This window comes from Carassius carassius, chromosome 13 (genome assembly GCF_963082965.1).
Source record: "Carassius carassius chromosome 13, fCarCar2.1, whole genome shotgun sequence".
NCBI classification, from domain to species: Eukaryota; Metazoa; Chordata; class Actinopteri; order Cypriniformes; family Cyprinidae; genus Carassius; species Carassius carassius.
This window is the reverse complement of record NC_081767.1, coordinates 228,009-245,137: the sequence shown is the minus strand read 5'-3', so window position 1 is coordinate 245,137 and position 17,129 is coordinate 228,009. Positions and strand designations below refer to the sequence as shown.

Below are 17,129 nucleotides of genomic sequence, written 5' to 3'. Positions count from 1 at the left end.
GTTGGGGAACATGGGAAAAACAATGACTCTCACAGAAAGCAGACCACTTAATCAACTCACCCTCAAGCCAGGAAATTATAGTGGTGTGAACAGATAACCATGGAAATCCGAGGATGACTTCATGCTTGGCGGAGTCAATGACATACAAGTCACCCCTGACTGCGATGGCCTGTTTCACCAAAATATGTGAAATCTCTCTCATATTCATTTGTCTTGGAGCTTGCCTCATCAGGTTATCAAACTTGATCGTGAACGTTACAAAGACCAAAAATGATAAGTTTCCTCCTTTACAAATTAACTCTGCCTGTAAGTCAATGTTGAGGCTCCTCTGAAACACAGCTTTTAGAGAAACATCATTCCATCCACTCTGAGCAGCAAGGGCTTTAAACAAGATGGTGTACTCAGCGGCTCTACTATTACCTTGTGACAATTGCAGAAGCTGGGTTGATATATCCTTGCCCACTGTGGGATAGTCAAACACTTCTTGCAGTTGTTGAATGAAGTAATCAAGCAATCTTTGAAATCGCATATCCGTTTCCCAAACAGCCACTGCCAAATCGATCGCCTTGCCAGATAACAAAGTCATCATGAAAGCACACTTCTTGTCAGAGTTCAATTTGTCTTCCTGGTTATCAAAGTAAGTCTTTACTTGCCGAACAAAGCAGATCTATCTAATTTATCAGGTAATGCAAAACTCACCGCCTTCGGCATGGTTGATGGAAGAGACTGGATGTAGTTAGTCAGGTGCTCATTGACGGACTGGAGTTTAGCCAACTGATCTTGGTAACCCTTTAATACCTCATTTTGATGGATTCAGTTGCGGCAAAGTATTCTGTAATGAGGAAGCTGAGGCAGTATTAGAATCCATTTGCAGAAGTTTATTAGGGAAAGATCTTAGAGACAGAGTCGTTAAACCAGGCAGAGAGTCAGTACCGTAATGGCAGTCCGATCTTTCAACATACACAAGGGGAATCCAAAAGGCAGAGATGAGTAGGCAGGCGAATGGGTCAAACACAAACATCAGTCCAATCAGGCAATAAATCCAATGGGGCAATCCAAGAACCAAGAACGTTAAAACAGGCAGAATCATACACAAACAGGCAGTCAGAATAGTCAATGGGAAAACGCTTGGTAAGGCAGGTAAACTGGCAATATTTCACGAGGGGAAAACTCTCAGACTCGTGTTAAATACGGTCTAAACAGGAAATTACTGTAGAAGCAGAGGGAGCGGTGCACAGTCAGTACTCATGTGAGGGCTCCCTCTGCTGGTGCGGCGTTACAGCTTATTTTGTTGTCGACTAACATACTAAAGCACATTTAAAGCACTTGTTAACATTTTAAATGTCGTTGTGACAAGTGGGGCGGGGCCGAGAGCCGTGGGAACGGGGCGAGGCCGGTGGAGTGATTGGAGATGAGTGACATCTGCTCGACCCACCGGTCTCGAGTACCACAGAGGAGATGGAAGGATATAAAACAGGAGCGACGACAGTGAAGAACGAGAGAGGACCAGGCCTGGATTTTAGTTTGTGTTTTGATTTTGTTTGTGCGCGGGAGTCGGCCGTGTGTTTTGTGTTTATTTTGATTATTAAAGTTTGATTTGATAGAGTTAGAAGTTAGAAGGAGCTAATGATGAGCTGTGTGTTCTTGACCTCAGATCTGCTGAATGAACTGTGTCCAGAATAAAAAACTGAACCTCATGTTATCTGTAGAGAGTGAGGTCACAGTCACACATTACAGTTCCTTCAGATGCCAGATGATGTCAGACTGCCTTAATGCTCTTGTTTGTAATTAGCTCTTAACTGTTGTCAAGGTCACTTCATTTTCACCTTTACTTAAATGACTCGCAGTGACCCAGTATAATGAGCAGGTAATTTGCCAACAGCTCCCTGGAAGCCTCCTCAAAACGCTCATTAAATCTGCATGTGCCGAGGGAGAGCTCTCAACAACAAACGCTTCCTCGCTCTCTATTCATTCCACAACACGCCGTAATTTGATCAACGCAGGCGGTTAGACTCTCTCGTCTTTCAGACAAAATAAGATAAGAGGAGAGAAAAGCAGGCTAAATATTATTTTGCCTTGTGCTGATTGATTACTCGTCAGCCGTCGCAGCTGGTGCTCAACAAGAGAGATCAATCAGCCAATTAAATCATTATTTTAAAGGCTAAACCCAAATGTGCAAAATGAGCATTTGGAACAGGCGCCGACACTGGGTGTAATTCCTGTTATTAATCATGATTAGAGAGCAGTGTGTTGTTGTGCTGTTAGAGGCTGAGTTTGAGCTCTCAGCAGCAGAAGCGTGTTTGTGATCCACACGTGTGTGACGGGCTGCTGTCACTGAGGGACTGGGCTGGGGTCAGCTGTCAGACGGGTGCTGTATGGCCCGTTTGTGAGGAGAGCAATGTGTGATCACGTGAGAACTCCAAACAGCATAACAACCCGTTTCCAGAAACTTCTAGCAGCACAGACTGACATGCTGTCACGTATATATGCCTGTGTGTGTCTGTGTGCAGAATAGTGAATATGGAATAGATTATAGGGCTGGGCGATAAATGAAATCATATTGATTTCCTGCATTGTTTCAGTGACATGCACTTTATCTCCAGAGCTGCTCTGAGAGTCACTTCAGCAGCTTTGTAATGTTTACTTTACATTTTGTTAAATAACTACTTCCATTTGTGTCCCAGCATAACAATCATATAAGGCCATGTATTTTTTTATCCATGTTTTAATCTATAAAGTTCTGTTGTGCAGCATCCTCTTTCACTAAATAAAAATTAAATGTTTTGTTATAAATTAATTGTTATATTTTCATTTGATTAAAATACTGTGATAATAATTTTGGCCATATCGCCCAGATCTAAATAGACTCTTATTGCTGGTGACAGCTTTAAAACATACTTAAGACTGTGTGCACATGGGCACATATGCATTATAATGTACTAAATTTTATATGTGTAAGCAATAATAATGGAATAAAAACAATTTTATTTCACAGTTGATGTACAACTAGAGAGGTGGATAAAGTGCTTTTTTTAATGAACTCCTTTTCATTCCCCTGTTCTTCTTCTCTTTTGCTTTGATGTTTATTCAGTCCGTTAGTTCTCACTGTCATAAAATCCAAATCAATCTTTCTGTTAGAAGTTACTGTACAAAACTGCACTTGAATGGAAGAACACTGTCACTATCAGAACGAGTTCAAACAGTGCCATCTTCCGTTACCAGTCAAAGCAGACCTGACGTGTTCATTAGCAGTCAGTCTTGTCTAACTATTCAAGTGAATAGCTGATCCTCTCTGATGTGCCACTGGTCTTCAGCACTTCATATACATGTTTGCATGTTTTATCAGCTTGGTCATGCAGTGTTCATTTATTAATCATGAAGTCATTAGCGTTCCTGTAGTTTGAACAGTAGATGCAGTAGATCAGTAGTATATGAATCTCAGCCTAAATTAAAGTGATTCTACAGAAGACTTGGGCCCCGTCAACACAGAAACGCAAATTTTTTTTATCGGATAGGCGTTTCGTCCACACGGATTCGGCATTTTCAGAAGGTGAAACTGCTATTTTTTGAAACCGGGCCCCACAGTGGATAAATCTGAAAACACTGTCTTTTTTATGTTTTTGTGTGGACAGCGAATCTGTATATTTTCTGAAACGATGACGTCATCAGCCCACGTGTATCTCTGTGGCAGAATTACAGTGCCACATGCTGGTCTGGCATGTATACTACATTGTTTTGTGGTTTCGTGTGGATGCTGATATTTCTTGAGACGAGGAAAAAAACAAGATCGGGTGAGCCCCGGCTTCGTGTGGACGTAGCCTTGGATAAAACCCCTCCATTCATATGAATTACTCTTACAATGTCCTTTAATTAAAGTTTAAAGTTTGGATTGCACAATGAATTTTTATGGAGGTACAGAATTATGGCAGTATCAGGAATCTTCATTTGTGCTTGGAGTGACATGAGGGTTAGTAAATGATGTTTTATAGTCTTGTTTTGTATTGCACTGCTGTAGAATATACATGCATCAATACAAGCATTTCAATCTACAAGTGTCACATCACATGACAAATTAAGATTGTGTGAGAATAGTCCTTAAGTTGTTTTTGTGTGCAGGAGAATCTTGTCTTTCTGTCTCTACACCTTCTTCTTCACCAAAGCATGATGTCCTCAGAGCTCGCCAGCTGGCCATCGGTGAGAGGAATACATGTACTGAATCAGTCTGACCGCTGATACTCGCCGGCTCGTCCACTCAAATCAAATATACAGCAGGACATATTAAACTAACACATCAGATCAGTCAGATGTCCTTGTGGCTGGCTGTCTGTTCTGTACATGAAGTTAAGCATCTTTTGAAGCCAAAGTCAAATTAAATTTGAATGATCACAGTCAGAAATTATGTCCATATCTGAAACCTTGAACACACTTCAAAAGCTGTATTAAACATTAATCTCCAGAGTTTCACAGTTTTTCACAGGGGAAGCTGCTTACAATACAGTAAGCAAGGCTGTTTTAAATGTGTTATGCCAGACCAAACATGTATGAAAATAACTACACATATTTTTATCTTCCTTGACACCAGACTTTGTGTGAGTAAGAGCATTAAACATATTAAATGAAGCACATTACTGCGTGTTTTTCCTCTAACGTTGCCATATTAGCGAACAAGCCGTCTGGGACTCGTTTCATAAATATTGAAGTGCTTTGCTCCAACATAACCTCCTGCTCTTCATTATGCTCAATGTTTTATTCATAAATCCCATTTCCAAATTTGTCTTTACCAAGCCCTGAAAGATGAATGTGATTTTGTTGTTTTTGCTGTCTCCCCACACCCCCCACACACAACCTCAACATCTCTCCCTTTTGCAGTTTGTTATTTATTCATGAGATGTTTTTTGGTTATTCATGAGAGCAGAAGCATAAATGCCTCACAGCCATAAATGCTTTCGGTGTCAGAGACTGAATCTGAAACAACAGTCCAGCAAAACTCATTCTGCTGACTGCTGACCCAAAATTTGCTTTCTTAATCAAGCAATATTTCATAGTAAATTAAAACAGTGTAATGTTTATAAGCTTCATATTCATCTGTAGAGTTTAAGTGATTCTGCAAGTGCTGATTAGCTTGTTCTAGGGTTTGGTTTGGGTTAGTTCTAAACTCAGGACACTGTTAAGATTTTATTAACCTGCTTTGAGTTAGTTTATGAATGTATATTAATATGTTTGGTGGCAGTTCTAGCTTGTATGGCACCCTGGGTGAACCATTCTTCTGCCACCCCTAAATCATTTTTTTCCTATTTTATATAAATGCATATATATAAATGATTCAGGGCAACAGGAACAGGTTAAGAAAAGCCGAGGGCTCTGGCGACCAGGCCAGAGGTGGAGGCAGGGATCTGGCAAGTAACAGTAGAGGTGAGGGAGCTAGGAGCCAAGGTGGAGCCACTGGGTCCATGGGCTGAGGAGGCTGGAGGTGGAGGGGAGGGATGCTCCAGCCCCGGTGACAATGGAGACTGGCAGACCCACGGGGCTTGCACCATATTAATGATGGGCTGAGGGCAAGCATGAGGGGTTGCCAGACAATAACGGTGGAGGGGCAGGAGCAGACCGGTGGGTGGGCATTCATGAGCCTCCGGGCTCTCAGGGCTGCCCTCCGGGATCAAAGCCCACTCCTGGCAAGACTCAGGGACAGAGTCTATCTCCTGGCTGTACTGGGAAACGGGAGCCCACTCTAGGCTGGACGTGGGGACAGGAGATGAAGGAGGGTTGGACAGGACCAGCAGGGACGAAGGAATGTGGAGAGGGGGCAACTCAGCCTCCAGATCTGTTTCCCAGTCTATTAAGTCTAGCAGTCGCAGGTGCACTATTAGCTCACCCTCAGCTGGCTCTTACACCTGGTCTGATGGATTGTGCTCTGCCTCTGGAGCAATCCTCCGTTCAGTTGCTCGGCATTGTGCTGGCTCGTCAATCATGGCGGGAATGGGCTTGCCATCATCAGTGGGCTCGGGCGTTCACTCAGCTCAGTGGAGAGATGTGGTCGGTAGTGGAACCGTCTGGGTCTGATCCGTTTCTCGCCAGTGTACACTCCACAAAGGTAGTGAAATTTGCTCAAAGACCCTCCTCGGATGACGGTGCTCCACAAGCTGTGTTCAAACTGACATCGTAAAATGCACACAGTATGTTGTCCGGGTTGCTGATGGACTAGCGAGGACCAGGAACAGCCTGGTGTGGCCTTCGAGTGATCGCTCCCCCTGCTCCAGCAGGAAGAGGAGGTATTCTGTGCAGGAGATGGGGATCCATAGTCAACACAGGAAATGACCAAAAAAAAGAAGAAAAAAAAACACTGTACACTACGTAGAAACAAAAACGGAGGGGATTCACAGTTAAACTGTTGCTTTGGTCCAGTATTCAGTCACAACTCTACTCACAGCTACTGTGCTGGAGCGAGGGGAAACAAGAACATGGAGATGTAGGAGAATTCTCAATAACACAGTCTTTAATCCATCAACATGGAAAGTGAAAGTGAAGTGAAAGTGAAGTGACATTCAGCCAAGTATGGTGACCCATACTCAGAATTTGTGCTCTGCATTTAACCCATCCAAGATGCACACACACAGAGCAGTGAACACACACACACACACACTGTGAACACACACCCGGAGCAGTGGGCAGCCATTTATGCTGCGGCGCCCGGGGAGCAGTTGGGGGTTCAATGCCTTGCTCAAGGGCACCTAAGTCGTGGTATTGATGGTGTACACAGGGCAGACAGAAACACACATAGCATGGGCGAACATTCGTGGGACAGGACAGGGAACACAGGCAAACACAGGGCTTAAGAAACGGGCTAAATGATGTAATTAAGGGGACATATCTGAATCAAATGGGACACAGTAGGAACAGGAACTACCAAATTAGGGCATGAAACACTTGAAAACTAGGTCAAGGGAAGCACATGGGGAGGGAAAACACAACAAAACAGGTCCAAAATCCTGACAAAATCATCTGTTTCAGTTAAGTGAAGTACATCTACCTAAATCTATCTAATATGTAATTATGTCATGCTCGAAGTGGAATCACCAGCATTGCAGTCAGTAAGCTAAAGCTTATATGAATTTGCTCTCAATCATTAGACATAAAGATGCGATAAAGTCTGAAAGCAGTTTTAAGAGGGGGATCTTCATAAACCGGACCCTGAAGACAACTGTCTCAGATTTCAGACACAGCTTCTGTTGATTTGTCTCTGGCTTTGTCCCATTATCCCCCATTATCCCGTGTATTTAAGCCCTCACATTTGCCTTGGACAATAACAGTATATTCATCAATAAATGGACCAAGGAATCAGTCAAATTATGAAATGTAAAAGTCTAAAACAAGGTTCTGTAGCAGATAGCAAATCAACAGCAGTCTTACATATGGTTAACGGAGCTACAGCTCTTTGTGCAGCTCTTTGACCTGAAAGCAAACAGCTATTCATGTCTGTAGAGCGAAGGAAAGCAGCACAAAACCTCCATCAGTGAATGCTGCAGAGCGTCTCTGAGGTCACAGAACACAGGAGACTGAACTGTAGGAGCCGCTGCAGGTCTTTATCAGAGATGAGGTGAGATGTTGAGTGAGGAGGCTGTGAAAGCCCACAGTGTCTCTGTGTGTGTGTGTGTGTGTGTGTGTGCGTGCGTGTGTGTGTGTGTGTGTGTGTGTGTGTGTGTGTGTGTGTGTGTGTGTGTGTGTGTGGACACCTGGGTCTATAGAGCTGCTATTAATACACTCCACTATGGCTGAATTATGTCCACATGCTCTGCTTGCAAATTATTAATTCTTTAATAATGCACAATAAAAATTTAAAACTGGTGACAATCACAAAGGTGAAGGAATCAACACCAGACACATGAACATATTCTGACCAAAGGCATTGGCTGGCAAATATGGAAGCTTTGGAAAGTTAAATGCATTTGTGATTTCTTTTTTCTTTCTCACTGTTGGAGAGTAAACGTAAAATAAAATATGCCAACATGTGATGAATGAAAGTAATTAGATTTATTTAGCTCTATTTGTGTTTTGGTTCATATGCTTATAACACCACAAAAACATACATCACACAATTTTATAAAGTGAATTATATTTATTTATTTATGTTTATATTTAACAAAAAGATTCTTTCATTAGAAGCTTCCAGTAATCAGACTACAGACTCAGTGTAGACAGTGTATGTGAATCTGCGGCAGATATGTTTTGTCATACTAATGAAGGATCTCTGACTCAACCAATTTCAGAAATAAAGCTTTCATAACTTCATGTGAATGTTAGCAAAACTTTTTTAGAACATATTTTTGTCAGTCTTGAAGCGTAAGTATTAATCGACCCGTACCCTTGTTTATGGCAATGCAATGAGACCGCTGTCTATAAAGATGCTCCTAGCAGCTCATAAAGCCTCCTCCTTCTCCCGACCTCTTGACCTCTGATTGCTGTCTCTGACATGAAAACCTACAGCCAGATTTCAGTCCCCCTACAGAACTTCAATCCAGCAGAAACACTTCATCTTCTTTTAGGTAATGGGCAAGTTATTGCTCTCCTCTCCTTCTGCCGGCTGATGCTCTGTAATATTTCTCTCTTTCTCTCTGTCTGTTGTCCCTCAGGGCCACAGCGACGCACCGAGGACAGATCATCTTCAAGGACGCTCTGGCGCAGCAGCTCTGTGAGCAGGGAGGTGAGGAGCATCTCTGATCCATAAACTTCAGATGGGTGTTAGAGAAATGACAGAAAAACTAAATATACACCAGGTGCAGCACATCATCTACCAGAACACACATGCATTCTTAGGCCCTGATTGGACAGAATGCGTGTTTCAGGTTTAAAAATGTAAGGCACACCATGCTGACTTTTTTATTTAGAAAAGAACAGTGAGCAGTGCGATGTTTTTTTGGTCACTATGCAACCACCGAATCATCTGTCCTGTCAGTCTAATCAAGGATTATAGCGCGAGAGCTCTACATTTTTTGGTTTGCTGTTAAGTAAACTGTCATATAATCAGAGGTGGGTAGAGTACCCAAAAACTGTACTCAAGTAAAAGTACTTCTAGAAATATTTACTCAAGTAAAAGTAAAAGTACTAGTCTTGAATAGTTACTTGAGTAAGAGTAAAAGAGTATCGGATAAAAAATCTACTCAAGTAGTTACTTACTAGTTACTTTGGGTCATATACACTGAGCCTATTTTTATTTAGATATATAGATAAAATGTATGTAATGTATGTGTGTGTGTATAAATGTATATATTTCATCAGCCTTTACTCCAATTTATGTAATTTATTATAAAACCCTGTCTGTTTACTTAAGTAACAGACATAGGTGTCATGCCATAACATATTTTTAATACGACTGACTTTATATTAAATGTGAATTTAACATTGAAAGTTAATGTGATATAAATATTGCTACTAATCTTTCATTGTTCAGAAAGAGAGCAAATAACATTTACATTATTAAAGATCATTTTCACTGACAGTCTAGATTTCAATCACTCTCAGAAACTCCCATTAAAATCACTGAAACTGTTAACACTGTGAAATCAATATCTTAATTAAAGATTCGTACACACATCTGCACTTTGTTGTTCCTGCGAGAGAATTCGCCAGAAAGAGGTATTCAGTCAGTGAGCGAGTGAAGGAAGCACCGGCATTTCAGCGATGACTCATCTGAACTCCTCTGATTGGCCAATGCTTTAATAAGCTCAACATAATCGTGTGTGATTGGTTATAATGCGCAGTGCTGTATAAACGCATCTATCTCTTGACTCCCCTCTGTTATAAGCCTCACACGTACAACAAACTAATGTCACAGTGGTATCGTGTACTGTAATGTAGCCCAAGTTATTACCTGTTAAACAGTAGACAGCACACGTGGTGTTCATCTAATAAGGATCTCCATCGCTAGCAAATAATAGCCTTTGCAGATTTGCTTTCAATTCAGTGCAGTTCCAGCCACGTTTTCAACGCTGCTGATGTTAAACGTTACAACTCCGAGTGAACCACTTCAGACGCTCAGCGCGTGCGGCAGGGAACTGAACGACTCATTCAAACTGATTCATGAACCAATTCACTCGTTTGCCAATTGGTTTGATCAAGCCTTTGAACAGAATTGACTCAAAAGAATGAATCATTCGCGAATGGGCATCGCTCATTGCCCAGAGAAAAGTAGACGGCGCGTTTGGAATAAACTGAAGCATTTATAACATTTATTGCATTAAGATAAAGTAACGAGAGGAGCGTCGCCCACAGTAACGAAGTAAAAGTACAGATTTTTCCCCCAAAATTTACTCAAGTAAGAGTATAAAGTACCCATCTTTAAATATACTCCGAAAAGTATTAGTTACCCCAAAGAATTACTCAAGTAAATGTAACGAAGTAAATGTAACTCGTTACTACCCACCTCTGCATATAGTACAGCTCCGGGTAAACCATGACAGCCACCGTAAGTTCCTCCTCCATCATTGCCATCTCTGGACATTCCCAGCAACTGTAAACTTCCTTCATAACAATGGAAGGCCAGCCTCTCCTTTCATTCGATTGGACAATATAAAAAAGAAAAGAAAACGTGAATGGTGTTGGGCGCTCTTCTGCTCAGATTAGATTTTTTTTTCTTTCAATTTCAGGCAGTCAGAGCGCTCCTACAAAAACAGGAGGCACAGCCGGTGGCTAAAACGTGATGTGCCTGGGGTGCATAAACAACGTGCAAGACACTGCCAATAGAAAACAATTTAAATAAGGCACCTTTCACTACAAAAAACCTGTTCTGTCTGATCGGGCCTAATGCAGTTACAGTAAAGGTTGAATAGTATGAATGTTGTGCTCACCTGACTGTCCACCTATACTAACTTACTTACCCTATACTTACCCTAATCTGAATACTCACTAAAAAAACTTAAATCTCTCCAGCTGTATGTGGAAAGACAATTGAAGCAAATGTTCAACCTGTCAAGCACTCTGAATAACACACAATATAAGGACATGAAAGTTTTTCCAGCACTTACATATGAAGATTTTAAAGAAATCCATTTCAAGTTTGAAGGGCTTAAAGCTTTGAGTGGTTAAAGGAATTATAAATATCCCAGCAGGACTGAAGATGTGAAATAGAGAAATGGGGCGAATCTCCGTCAGTGATGAGACATGAGCAGATTAACAAGAGAAGATCTGAGACTAGAGCCGCTGAAGCTTTAAGAAAGTGAGCGAGGACGGCGCAGACATTTGACTGGTTGATAATGTTTGAGAGCGGTGTGTGCAGATGTAAGGTTAAGGGTTAGCAAGACTACAACCAGTCAATAGAGTGTATTTCAGCAGTGCTGTGGCCTCCAGTGAGCTTGCCGTCTTCTCCATAGACAGACAAAACCAGCTCTGAGATGAGTAACACTGAACCATTCAAAGCAAAAACTGTTATTTAAACATCAGCTAGAACACAACAGTACTAGAGAAAAATCAGAGAGTCATACTAAAATACACCAGTATTTGGCTATGTAGTGTATGTCACTTCTTTTAGGGGGAAGTCATGGCTTAATGGTTAGAGACTTGGACTTATAATCCAAAGATTGTGAGTTTGAGTCTCGTGCCGACAGGGATTGTAGGTGCGGGAGTGAATGTACAGTGCTCTCTCCACCTTCAAAACCACGGCTAAAAGCAATTGGGATGACAGCAGTATAAATGTGGATACTGTGCATCAAATTCAAATATGTAAGTAGTTTGAGAGTTTAGAGAGACTTGTTTGCAGTGGTTCATGTTAAGACTTATGACACTGATTTCTGTGGTACTATTGATTCTGACTGATGGATATCAGGCAGAGCTGAATGCAAAATGTTAAAAACCTCACACACTAAAAGCAAATTTCATTATTTAACGGACTCTGAGCTCAGAGTAGGTCTGTGATGATAGCTTTATATTTATTGTTATGGAAAAAATAATGGTTTTTACCTCTGAAACCAGACTGCTGCATTTTATTACCCACTGTTTACCATTAGTTTCCTTGCAGAAAGAGACAAATCATCAAGTGTATGAAAATGGAACGAACCAGAAGTCTAGCTGAAATTAATTAACAAATGACAGCATGTATCCAGGGATAAACACACAGAGGCATGCAAAACAGACATGAAACACTATCAGAGTAGTAGCACTTCATTGAGAGAGAGAGAGAGAGAGAGCTGCAGATGATGCTAGTATATCAAACAGTGATATCTGTGACAGGTCAGGATGAGGAAAGGCGACCAGAGAACTCTGCAATTTCCAGCAGCTCCATAAATTAGTGCTTTATGGGACACGCTGGACTCGTATCCCTGAGGATTGATTATCGAAAAGTGACTATAACTCACGGGGGGCGATCAGTGTTGGGCAGAGGAGAGGAGGACGATCAGAAGCAGAGCAGATATACGACAGCAGACGTGCGGCCTGTAGATGGAGAGACGCGCTAAAGATGAAAGATGTGTCGCTGGGAAATAATGTCCTGTGCCTCAGACACCCAAACGCCAGCCCTCACGCCGGTTAATAACACCCAGTGCCAACTTTCATCTGAATGTCCGGCTTTGCATTACAGAAGTTGGAGAATGAACCGGACCGCTCCAAATCTGCAGCCGAGGCTCATGGGAAGCACGGGCTGTTAAACTGTCAGTGTAAGCCGGTCGCATTAGCACAGATCTACAGGAAGAGCGCCGGAAGTAATTAAGTTCTTAAGAAAGCGAACGAGGATTAAACTAAGCCTGAAATGAGTGTGACTGTCTGCTGTGTGAACGGCAGAGAACGAGAGCAGAACTCCACAGACAAAGATCATGTGCAAGGAGAGATTATTTCACTCATTGTGTGTGTGTGTGTGTGTGTGTGTTTATTTGTTTAGAGCTTTATACAATACAGATGGTGTCAAAGCAGATTTACAGTGTTAAACTGGAAAATAGTGTGTCAGTAATGCAAACAAAATTCAGTTCTGCTAAAGAAGCTGGTTCCCATGGTCTTGTGCCGATTTGATGTTGAGGTGATGAGATCTTCACAGCCCTGATCTCTGAGGCACATCTAGCTGACATGGTCTCCGCTGACATTCAGGGCTGTAGAGGTCGTCTCTAGCTGCTGATTCACATCTGATCTGGATACGGATTGAATCTGGTGAACAAGAACAAGAACAAGACTGAAAGAGACTAATATTAGCATAAATGCATGAGTACATCATATGTAATGGGAAGTGTTCCGGCTCCGGCTAACTTAATTATTGCAGTCTGAAAATCCTTCAGTGGATTTGAATAATGGAAATGTGATAGTGTGTTATGTGTAAGACAGGTTAAAGAGATGGGTCTTTAATCTAGATTTAAATGTACAGAGTGTCTGCCTCTTAAACAACACTAGGTAGATTGTTCCAGAGGTTGGGCAATAAATAGGAAAAGGATCTCCCGTCCGCAGTTGACTTTGATATTGTAGGTATTATCAAAGGGCAAGAGTTTTGAGATTGCAGAAGACATGAAGGACTATAATATGAGCTCGCTCAAGAATTGAGGAGCTAAACCATTCAGGGCTTTATAAGTAATTAGCATGATTTTAAAATGTATTTGTTGTTCAATGGGGAGCCAGTGCAGTGTTGACAGAACTAATATAGGATTAATAAGGTTGTCCTTCCTAGTTGTAGTAAGAACTCTAGCTGCTGCGTTTTGTGTAGCAGAGCTACCTTGAGGTCATGAACGTATGAATTAATGCTTCTGTATTTGACATTAGAGCATAGGTCATAATTTAGATATATTTTTAAGATGGAAAAATTTGTTTTTATAATTGTTAAAAAGGTGGTTTTCAGTGGAAAGATTGCTATCAAATATCACACCTAGATTTCAAACTGATGATGAGGAATTAACAGAGTAGCCATCAAGTGTTAGACAGTGTTTTAGGTTATTACATGCAGAGGTTTTTGGTCCAATAATATAAACAGTTTTTTTTTTTTTGTTAGATGGAAAGGACCTTTTTCACAAGACTGTGATTACGTGTTTAATGGTCATCAGCATCGGAAATCCTTTTTTTTTTTTTAATGTATGTACATTTATAACACTATTCTTTGTATTATGTCATCTTTGCATCAAATTACAATGCGAGGTTGTTTCTTATGCAAACTATTGGAGGGTTGGTAAATTTGACATCGTTGTCTCTTCTGTCTGCCTTTATCAGTGTCATGAAAATACTATCGTAGAGTTTTTCTTTTGCTATTTGACCAAATGGGAATGCAAAAAATATATTTGTGGTACTCTCCCATTCACTACTCTTCAAGTTAACCCAACTATGATGACTTCCGCTGCTGAGAAATCAGGAAATGTGAAAGAGGTCCATAGGGTCTAACATGCATGTTGGTTTAGATGATTTAAAATAATTATTTATACATTTCTTCCTGTCTCATAGCAGAGAATGAGTGAAATTGTTCCTCAGGGGATGTATAGTGCACTAACTGATAGAATACAGTAGCTCTATTTTCTCTCTAATAGTATTTTGAAAGTAAAGAAATTCATTGTGTGTGTGTTCATTCAGTGGAAGTGCTGTTTGACATGTTAATAAACAGTGTCAGGGTGATAAGAGTGAACATTCACCATGACTGCTGGTAAAATCTGTCTCTTCATCCAAACACTTGATAGGGCTTTACTGCTACAGAGGAGGACAATGAGGAAAGCCAGAGTCGTCACTCCCTTTACCCAGCATTCATAGCACACTAATTTAACAAAACATTGTTGCTGTTTAGTTTCCAGCCTGATCTCATGAGAAACACTCTGCAAATGGTTTTCCAAAAGCACAGTTTGTCCTTCCTGCTACAGACAAGACTTAAATACACACAACAAGATCAATAAATATCCAAATATTTTACTTTTAAATCAGCTCACCCTGTTTGGAAGTTAAATCTGATTATAAAGCTCAGACTTTCTGAAGCACTGAAAGCTCTGAATGTCCGGTCTGTGTGCTGAATGAATCTTTTAGACTGATTTCTGGGATTTGAACCACTGGCTTTGGCATTGATGTGGGAAAACCATGCATGACTTATTTAACAAAGACTTGCACTGGCACAGCTGACTGCAAACTGTATTCCAGAGCATTATTACCTGATAACCTTTTTCTGTAATCTTGATTTGTCTGAATGGGAGTAACAGTCGCAGTAGCACCACTCAGTGGATGTTTGATTGGAAACATTAGTTTGAACCTGCGATTACATTCAGAACTCAGCATGGATAGTCACATTCACTCACGAGACTTTCACAGTGTGTGTGTGTGTGTGTGCTCTGAAAGAAATAGGTCAGCAAATAAAAAAGTAGCATGGCTGATTTATCATTATAGGGTGATGGATTTTGGGTAAAGATTATCTGAGGATATTCAGGAAAAAGATTTACTAAATTATTTTTGGTTTATCTGTACAGTTGAGAAGATAAAAAGGTTTTTCCAAAGAAGATGAAGGTTTCTGAATGTAAAGTTTAATGTGGCTAATTATAGCTCGACATGTCAGAGGCTTTAGATAAGGAAAGACTGAACATCAAGCTCATCTGGGACATTGAGAGAGCCTGCAATGTTCACTGGAGAGTTAAAGTCAGTTGTAAATTTATATGTTGTGATGTTTCTTTTCACCTATGAAATAACATATAGTAACACCAATAAGAGTTAATCATTCATCACACCTGTTGGCATTAGAGGATCACATCCATGCACAATCAGTTTGTCTGGTTGAGTCAAGCCTTTTGTGTTGGCTCCTTTCATACATTTAAATGACTGTGATTTTTACGATCTTCAGAACTGAACATTGATTAAAGTAGCAGGCTTTAGTTCATGTGTGATAATAAGACAGTGGTTAGCCTTCAGCAGCTTCTGAAGGATGTAAGCAGATTCTGGTGAGCAGGAGGATGATGTGTAAAATCATGGGGAATATATTTTAACTGTATGATGAATATATCTGACTGAATGTCCAGTGTGTTGCACAAAAGTGCTGTCACAAGAAATGGCGTTTATGTAATTCAGCATCATTTTTGGTTCAAGTATAAGTTCTCAGTCACAAACAGACTTTCAGAGAACAGCTTGCAGTCCGATCCTTTCCTCTGGAGCAAGAGTCCGTCAGAATAATTCAGCCACAAAACCCATTCAGTTCATTCATTCACTTGACCTATTCAGTCAATTCTTTCTGAGCAACAGCTGCTTAAGATCACTATACGGTTTGTGTGATTAGACTCTATATTTTAGGGTTCGGTTTTACTGCTGGGTTGGGGTTTGTAATGTGAAATATGTTATTTGTCTTTATGGATTACAGTGCAGTTTTGGGATTGCAACATAAGCACAGAACTTTCAAACAGGAATTGATCAAACTAATAAAAGAATCAAAGGAATTATTCCTCAATGACCTTCATTAAAGAAAACCTTTCATTCTCCTTGTGAAAATGTGTATAGCAGGGTTATTTTTCATGGCTTTGTCACAGGATCCAGACACCACAGACGGAGAGAAGTAGGAGTGTTAAATGCTCCCACATTAGTAATATTTTGTTGAAGTAGGAGGTGAAGACTCATGGGAGTGACATTGCCCTAGTTTTTAGATGAAGTACAGAGAAAACCATTTTCTTTAATATAGAGTCGTGAGACACCGATCATTAGAGTCATTAAGGAAAAATAGACCCTGATGAACATCTGTGCTCTTCTCAGCTTCCAGCCCTCGATCAAAAACTTCATGATCACTGTAAAATCAGTACAAAGTCCTCCAGCATGATGCCAATTATTTCTTCTGGCTTGCAGATACACGGTCAAATGCACAGCACCTGCAGAATTTTTTTTGACTGATCAGTGATTGAGAATAAGAATATTACAGAAAGCTGCATAAGTCTTTTAATGTTTGCAGTCTTCTGTGTATTAATTACAAAATAAGGTCACAATTAAAGAGGATTAAATGTTCACTCTATATATATTTATTACCAGACTTTCTCCTCGTGTCTTTGTCTCATTTATTCATGGGAAGTGTGCACCATTAGAAATGTTAGATGTGAAAGATCTTTTTGTTTTGTCTCTTCAGCTCCCACTGAATCTCCTCTTCGGCCCAGTCTAGGTGAGTAACACCAGCGGCAGACACAGGTGTGCTGACGTTACTCCTCACTGCTCCTCACTGTGCTCCTGTCTCT

At 40.7% G+C, this 17,129-nt stretch overlaps 1 protein-coding gene across 3 annotated transcripts in view; it reads left to right on the top strand.

The window, feature by feature from the left end:
- Positions 1-17,129, top strand: part of reln (reelin) — a 126,023-nt gene that overhangs the window by 32,694 nt on the left and 76,200 nt on the right. For all 3 annotated transcript variants that reach the window (XM_059564485.1, XM_059564484.1, XM_059564486.1), the window contains exons 4-5: positions 8,628-8,698; positions 17,024-17,056. In XM_059564485.1, the coding sequence (XP_059420468.1) occupies positions 8,628-8,698; positions 17,024-17,056 (104 nt within the window). The remainder of the gene's footprint in view (positions 1-8,627; positions 8,699-17,023; positions 17,057-17,129) is intronic.